Genomic DNA, 8,250 nt, shown 5'->3' with positions numbered 1-8,250 from the left:
CCAGTGAGTCTCTGATTTGTCTCGTAGCCCTGTACTGTGCATTCAGCTCTTCTGTCAGTCAGGCTCGTGGGGAGGTCTCTTGCCTTTTCTTTCATGTCCCATTGATTCATCTCTATAAACTCACATGGTATGGGATTATTTTTTGGGGCCTGTTTGAGGGGCCAATGTTCCATCAAACTGATAATTGCAGATTCTGCATGCGGGATCTGTTTCCATGACAGTGAGTGAAGGCAGAATTGCTCTGAATGTGCTTTGTTTTAGATGGGAAACTTTTTGTGGCTGAGGCTTTTTAATGGAAGGGGATGGGAACGATCACATATCAATCATTGAACACCATAGTTTGCTTGTCAGCTGTTGTTTAGAAGAGTTGTGATTTGGTGTACAGATAGGTTTTCTATAGCGGGATAGGAAAATGCCACATTTCCAGATGATATAAATCACCAAGACTTCACTGCCTTCAGATCTGTGGATTTCTGTGGATTTTCACTGGGTGAAATACATCCTTTAAGAAACAAGCTCACCCAACTTCTTCTTCCCTAACTTTTCCACTCAGAAATCTGTCTCTGACTCCAACAATTGCAGATATGGCAGTTTCCACGTGGAAGCTTTTGTTTGGTACAGTTATAGTTCAGGGTTTATCTACCCTATAGCTGGCATGATACTGATGGCAGAAAATGAGACTCTGCATGGTTTTGGTACTCATTCAGAGTATTTAATTATATTTTAAATGTCTTCAGGGTCTCAGTATTGCTCACCTAAAAATGCTTCATCTGAGTAGGCTTATTAAAATCAGTAAGGCTCTTCATGTTCTTAAATTATCTGTGTAGCTCTTAAAAAAGGGGGTAATCTGTGTCTCCAAGTCAATGAGTGAAGGCTGTTGGAGATGATGTCATCTTGAAATTAATGTCTATTTCAAAAGGTGGTGCTGCTGTTTGCTCTGAGAGCCTTTGTGTACTACAGACAAAATTAATCTGACAAAAGCATAGCTCTTACCAATGCTGCCTTTATGTTCTAATAAGTTTTTAAAAGGCCTTTCAGTGTAGATTTACTGCATTTTCCTCCTGTTTTACAGATACTGTGAACAAGGACACTGAACCCAAAGATCCATATCCCATTCCAAGAAAGATTATGGCTGAACCAGACTACATAGATGATGACAATCCTGAATTAATTAGACCTCAGAAATTAATTAATCCTGTGAAGTCATCCCGGAATCATCAAGATCTGCATAGAGAGCTGCTTATGAATCAGAAAAGGTAAGAGGCTAAAACTCACTTGTGTCAGCCTCCTACCCCAAACACACAGCTTGATCTTTAGTTTCATCAAAATGACATTTTACTCACAACTCAGGAGAGGCTTTTAGTTGATTCAGGTCTTAAAGATGAAAAGACTTCACCAGGGCAGTGGTGGAATCACCATCCCTGGAGGTGTTCAAGCGATGTGCGGACCTGGTGCTTAGGGACATGGTTTAGTGTTGACCCTTCAGTGCTGGGTCCAGGTTGGACTGGATGATCTTTCAACCAGATATATTCTGTTATCCTATGATTCTTAACTGTGGCATTTATTTCTGTTTGAATTGCAGTTGCTCTGCAAAAGCTGCAGTAAAAGACGTCTCCTTTTGTTTTGGTGAATACATACAAAGAGTCAGTCTCAAGAGGAAGCAGTTCAGTTCTCCCTCATCACATTTCATATTTGCTACCCGGGCATATAATTTTTCTTGAACTCCTTAACTGTATCAAATATTTGACAAAATTTTGCTATTACCAGGGGAATGATACAGTTTGTGGGTTTTCACCATTCCCAGCACACTGAGGTTATGAGGCCACTTTTAAGTCAAAGGGATCATATATTTTATTTCATATGAAACTGTTCTCCACTTACTTGATCTTTTTTGCAATGCAGTGTGATAGTGTGGTGCCTGCTCTGCTGCTTCACAAGCGTTTCTTTGTATGTTAAGCAAATGCTGTTTCTTTCATTCTGGGATAGGATGCACAGCTGTTGCTCTATATATTGCTTTTAAAGATGTAAATAACTCAAACTTGATTTCATCAACCTTAGACACAGGCTTTTGGGCTAGAAATAGCTGAAATTCTGGTATTAAATGTCTTTAATGAGAACTCATTTAGAAAACAATAAGAAAATAGTGACCAGACCACGCAGTAGAGGAAAAACCACTGAGCCTTTTGATGCTCCTCATTTAAACAAACAGAAATCGGTTAGGGATTTGGTGCATCAAAGAAGTTCAAAATGGACTTTGCAAAGGGTAAGAGTGTGGAGATCCACAAAACATTCAGGCTTTTTTGAGATCCAGGGTCTCGATAAAGGAGGGGAGGAAGCTGCTGCTTTGGCTACTCCAGCACAGCTGGGTTTGTCTATTTAACAGGAAGTGTCACATTATTTCTCTTTGGTGTTTTTCTCCTCTCTGTAGCATAGTATTTTGAGGGGAGAAGCAGTCATTTCAACATACAATAGCAAAATCCTCACAAATGCTACGCTTAGGTACTTAATTCTAAATGAATTGCATGCACAATACAAATTCATTTAGTGATGAAGAATTAGGAGTGTTTTACAGAATGCTGACTGAATTGGAAGAAACTGGCCTAAATAGGTGTTTGTCCCATTTTTTGTTAATGGGATTAAATATCACAGTCAGCTCCCAGCACCAAGAAAGCAAGCTGAAGATTCCTGGCTTGTGATCTTATTCTAAAGGGTGTGGAGGCTGCAGTAAATCAAGACTATTTTTTTTTTCTTGTAACTTTATGAAAGCATAAAGCACTTCTAAATAGTATGGAGTTCTTTTCTCCTAGAAGAATATCCTGTTAAACAGTGGAGTTGTGTAGCCCTCAATACCTACTCTGCTCTTACTGTGATTTTGATTAGCTGCAGCTCTTAATTTTAGATTCCTATTTATTGGTGCTGAAATGAAATATTTTGGGGATCTTCACCAGCAGAAAATCAGGTATTTTTGAGCAGGGGATTGGTCTTCTGTGCTTCGTGCCACATCAGAGCTCTGATATGAGGCTTTTTGGTAATGTAGATATTGGGCTTGTGTTCTGCTTGGTTATTACAAACTGTCATATGTGTGGTGAACTTCTAGTGCTCTTAGAGAAATCTGGCTTAACATGCACCTTATTGGTTTGTGAAAATCAGCAGTTTAACTTTTTTGACCAGACAGCCCTAAACAGCCATTTCTGAATTTTTAGAAGATATCAGCCAGTGTTGGTCCCATCATTCTCCATGCCTGCTGTGAGCAGTGTTTGTTGGGTCTTGAGCCAATGTAGCTATTTACTTGCAGAAATGGTAGTTGTTTTGGGCAAACAAAAATCCCAGTAGTGGTACCTCAGGGCACTGGTCACTTACCTTAAACATTTTTTTGCTCTGCAGAGCTCTGATCTTGTCACTTCAGCTCTACCTTGTGTTGTAGCACTCTTTTATTTAACCAGAGCAATCACTAGGAGGTGATATAAGACTCTGAGTTAAGCCAGTAGCTGCCTGTTTGTTGCTTTCCCTTTTTACATAGGAGAATGGAAACAGGATTGATGTTACAGTTCTGTTACTGATCTGCCTATCACATCCATCTGATTAGACTGAGATGTTGTATTTACTGGAATCTTCTGCAGATCCCCTGTATTGTGGCTACAGCACATCTAAACCAGTCCTATGCCTCTGCTTTGTTAGGGTGCAACCTTACTGAAAGCAGGAACAAATGATAACTACTTAGCAGCTTGCCCCTGGCTGTCTTGATTGCTGATTGTCCACATGGAAGTTTCTCTTGATTCAGCTCAAACTGATCCAGTAGTAGTAATAAAAAAATCACGCTAGCATTTCTCTGCCTGACTTACGTGTTAAAATGTAATTAAAATAACATGAAACATAAAATACAGCCACAATCTTCTAGCTTCTGTTGCACTTGGGCCATGAGATCTATTATAAGAAACAGGGAACAGCATTCGGTGTTGCTAAATATTTGATTTTGCTGTCAGAGTATGTACAGGGATAGAGTGTTGCATAATAAATGCAGTCATTCATGGATGTCACCATAAAATGGCAATTTAGTGTATTATTGGACATGCTGTCAGATATGCATATAATGCAAGAATTAGGCGAGTACAGCTATATAGCAAGTAGTAAAGGGTAAAAAAATACACTTTCTGAAAACTTATTCAGATAATTGACTTTTTAAAAGTTGAACTGAGAATGACAGGCAAATTTCAGATCCTTCTGCTCTGACTGAAGTGATGCTAATATCTGAATAACAGAGATGGCTTTCAATCTTACCATACACAATTTTGAAAACATCCTAGCATAAGAGAGGTAAAAGAAACATCTGAAATCACGAAAATAAGGAGTGCATCTCTCTGTGTGTCTGTATAAATAAAGTCATGCATCTTCCCAAAGAGCAAACCTTTGCATTTTAGAGTAGTTGACGTGGAAAGCAATTTGTTCTGAGCAGACTTGAAACATTTAGTTGTATTAGCTAGACTCATGCAACAGGGAGAATATCCCAGCCTTTGTCTGGTCTCCAAGGTGATTGCAACTTTTTTTATTCTGGATTTTTCTTGTTGTAGCTTCTTTGTGATTTTGAGAGCAGCTTGAGAGCTCTCACTGGAAATAGCTTCATGGACAGGCATGAGTAAAGCTCTCACATTTTCAAGGAGAGACAGAATCCACCGTTTCCAGGAGTGATGTGGCAGAATCCAGAGGGAGACTCTCCATTTTTTAGTTGTGTCCATGCAAACTTCTTTGTGTGTAATACTCTATACAGGATGTCTGAACATACTCCCTCTGAGTTATCAGCCAGTTATTTGTCCACAGTTTGTTTCCTGCTCTTCTAGAGTCTTGATTTGTGATGGCTTTATTCATCTTTTAGTCTGGAATTAAGAGAATGGAGGGAAAAATAAAGATGAAAGTAAACCCAGTGATTTATCCAAGAGAAATACTGAATCATTCTGGATAATACAAGAGCATGTTAAAGGGAAGTATCCTCAGTAATAATCCGACTTAAATTCTTACTTAGATTTCTGGTTAGAAACTGGGCAAATGTCTGTGTGGGTTTTCCTTTTACTTATTTATATTCCAATGTATCTACAAACCTGCCTACAATTCTGTGTGAATTTCTGCTGATTAAAATTGGTCTCTTTCTTCTCTGTTCTACCATCACCACTCTTCTCATTGAATTTGAAGGGGTCTTGCACCTCAGAACAAACCAGAGCTACAGAAGGTGATGGAGAAAAGGAAACGAGATCAAGTTATTAAACAACAAAAAGAAGAAGAAGCACAAAAGAAGAAATCAGACCTGGAAATAGAGCTACTGAAAAGGCAGCAGAAACTGGAGCAGGTAAGATGGGGAATAACTACCTCACACATCTGCATCTGAGCTACTCCCTTTGCAGACAGGAAGGAAAGAGCAACTGCTTTTTGGCACACTTCCTCTGATCAAACACAGGCATTTTTTTGAGCAGAAGTCAGCTCATACTCTACAGTGACCTATTTGTTGTCATTTACTGTATAGGAACTGCATATGGTGTCTGCCTTGGTCAAATGAATCCTGTCCCAGGCAGGAGTGTGTGGACAACTGACCTTATTTAACCATTGAAACAGTGGTGAATTAGTCAACTTTTTTAGGCTAACTAGTAAGAGGTGATCCACTAAGAACAGATGTTAGACTGCAGTGCATCAAAATTAGATGCTTAACGAATTAAAAATAAAAATCAGTTCTTTCTCCTGGGTTATGTAAGAAGCGAGTTGATTTTAAAAAGATCTTTTCTAGCCTTCAAATATATGAGCCTATTGGTGTTTCAAATGAAGGAAAAGATTCTCAGACCTGAGTGTGGAGATAATATGGAGCTGGAGTTCATTGAGTTCATTGTGGTGAAGCTTACTGCCAGGCACAGGGGCAGTCAAATGTCTCTGTGCCTCTTAAGGCAAAGAAATCACTATGCAGCATGTTTATTTTAAAATGAATTAGTGCTTTAAAACAGTATCTTCTGGTTTTTTTTCCCAATGGAAATCAATTCAGCCAAAATAATGACTATTGAAAGTGAGGTGTAATCCAATCATTGTTTTGGTTTTGAGTATTTTATTGTACTTTTTTTTAACTGGACTCAGAAAGCTGGAGAAAGCTGTTGTATATTTAAGAGTATTATCCTGTCACTTTTCCTCTCTGCTCTTAAGGGCTCAGCTTCAAATGGTTCAGCTTGTGGAAAGATTTGATTTGAAACTGAGCTGTCCAAGTACACATGTAGAATAGAAAATTCTGTTACAAGAGGAAAAGCCTGGCATTTGCAACAGTGTTGTGATGATATTGTTGCCATGATTTATTGTAACGAGGTATGTCTCTTGGCAGTGAAACAGAGACAAAGGAGAGATTATTTAGGTGAGCTGTAAGTGGTCCCCATTAGCCAAGGAGACCTTGGTCTGTTAAAAATACCCAACAAAACAAGAAGAAGCTCCTTTCAGTCCTTTGAGCAGCTTTTGTTAGTTTTCTAAAGGGTTGTTTCTTCCTTTCTGCTGACTTGATCTGCCTTCACTGATGACAGGACTACAGGAAATGGTTACAAGCTGCACCAGGGGAGGTCCAGGCTGGATATTAGGAACTATTTCTTCACTGAAAGGGTTCTCAACTATTGGAATGGTCTGCCCAGGGCAGTGGTGGAGTCACTGTCCCTGGGGATGCTCAAGCAGCGTGTAGACCTGGTGCTTAGGGACATGGTTTAGTGTTGACTCTTCAGTGCTGGGTCAAGGGTTGGACTGGAAGATCTTTGAGGTCTCTTTCAACTGATATATTCTGTGATTGCTAAGCAATCCCTATTCTGTGATGGGCAAACCATGTTCTGTTTGGCCACTGCATAGCCTTGCCCCATAGAGCAGAGTGTCTTACCTCACATAGTAGTTTGGAGTGTCTGCATGAGTGGAGCTCTAACTGTGTTAAAAACTTCTCAAAAATGAACAACTGAGGGGCAAGGTGAATTTTTATGATTTTTTTTTTAGTTGCTGTCTGTGATTGACAAAACAGATACACCAAAAGAGGCCCAAGTTAGACACTCAGAAATAAATTCTGCAACTCTGCTCAGTAGTAGGTGCTTGCTTGTGTTCTCCCACAAGGTACATTTGTCCTTGCACTGTTGTAAAAGTGAGAGAAAGGAATTATTGTTGTGTTTTAATGAAGTTATGCAAGAGTTTCTTCCAAAATGCTTTGTCTTGTTCTTATAGAATCATGCAATGGTTTGGGTTGGAAGGGACTCCAAAAGTCATCTCATCCAACTCCCGTGCAGTGAGCAGGGACGTTCTCCACCAGATCATGGTGCCCAGAGCCCTGTCGAGCCTCACCTTGAGTATCTCCAGGGATGGGACCTTAGCTACCTCCCTGTGGCAACCTGTTCCAGTGTTCCACTACTCTCATGTTCCTAACATCCAATCTAAATCTACTCTTCTCTAGTTTGAAGTTCTTATATTGGGCTTGCAGAATTCTTATCCATCTGGCAAAGGTGGACATCTGGAACAAGCTAGAGCCAAGGGTTTGAAAAGATTTATCATTTATGAGAACAGATACTCCCAAAGAAAGGGAACTTTCTCTTTTCCATGAGAGAAAGGAAGCTGTTTAAAGAATTTTGCATGGCCTTTAATTTTTTATCTTGTATTTCAATGATTAGGTTTATATATTTTTTTTAAATATTTTTTTGTTTGTTTTTTCCCTATGTGACTCCGTTTTAAGCTTGAACTGGAGCAACAGAAGATACAGGAAGAGCAGGAAAATGCACCTGAATTTGTCAAAGTCAAGGGCAACTTGAGGAGGACGGTCCAGGAGACAACAGAAGCACCAGAATCCTAGAGCCAGCACCTGCTAAGACTTCCAGCTTTCCTGCAGAGTGAGGCTTTTGCAAATTGTCTCCGATTTGCCCCTCAAGAGGGAAAACAGCAGCACCAACTGACACTTACTGAAGAAGAGATTTTTAATTCCTGGGACATGTGGAATAAAAGACAGTACCAGAAACAGATCGACTTGCCAAATGCAGTCCCAGGATGGATGGATCAGGAGTCTGTCAGTTCAGTGTCATGGACCAGTCTGATGTGCTTACTCAGAGATTTTAACCAGGGATACTAGAGAAACTCCTTCAGTATTGCACTGCTTTATCTCTTGTGATCTTAGTGTAGTGGAGATACACAGATTATATTTTGCTTTAAAACAGAACAAAAGTCCTCCTGTGATATCTTATGAAACTTTGCTGTGCAGGTAGATTTCCTCCATCT

General features: G+C 39.6%; 1 protein-coding gene across 1 annotated transcript; it reads left to right on the top strand.

Moving 5' to 3' along the window:
- Positions 1-1,113: 1,113 nt before the first annotated feature.
- Positions 1,114-7,831, top strand: FAM107B (family with sequence similarity 107 member B). Its single transcript, XM_054399829.1, has 3 exons — positions 1,114-1,256; positions 5,185-5,338; positions 7,715-7,831. The coding sequence occupies exons 1-3, from the start codon at positions 1,129-1,131 to the stop codon at positions 7,829-7,831; spliced, it is 399 nt and encodes a 132-aa protein (XP_054255804.1). The 5' UTR covers positions 1,114-1,128.
- The last annotated feature ends 419 nt before the right edge of the window (positions 7,832-8,250 follow it).

This window comes from Indicator indicator, chromosome 3, assembly GCF_027791375.1.
Source record: "Indicator indicator isolate 239-I01 chromosome 3, UM_Iind_1.1, whole genome shotgun sequence".
Taxonomy (NCBI): domain Eukaryota; kingdom Metazoa; phylum Chordata; class Aves; order Piciformes; family Indicatoridae; genus Indicator; species Indicator indicator.
This window is presented reverse-complemented; position numbering and strand designations above follow the sequence as displayed.

Bases quoted from the DNA above. Each gene is read 5' to 3' on its own strand.
- FAM107B (XM_054399829.1), top strand. From the start codon at position 1,129: ATGGCTGAACCAGACTACATAGATGATGACAATCCTGAATTAATTAGA. The intron at 1,257-5,184 runs GTAAGAGGCTAA...TTGAATTTGAAG, and splicing joins CTGCTTATGAATCAGAAAAG to GGGTCTTGCACCTCAGAACA. The intron at 5,339-7,714 runs GTAAGATGGGGA...CTCCGTTTTAAG, and splicing joins GGCAGCAGAAACTGGAGCAG to CTTGAACTGGAGCAACAGAA.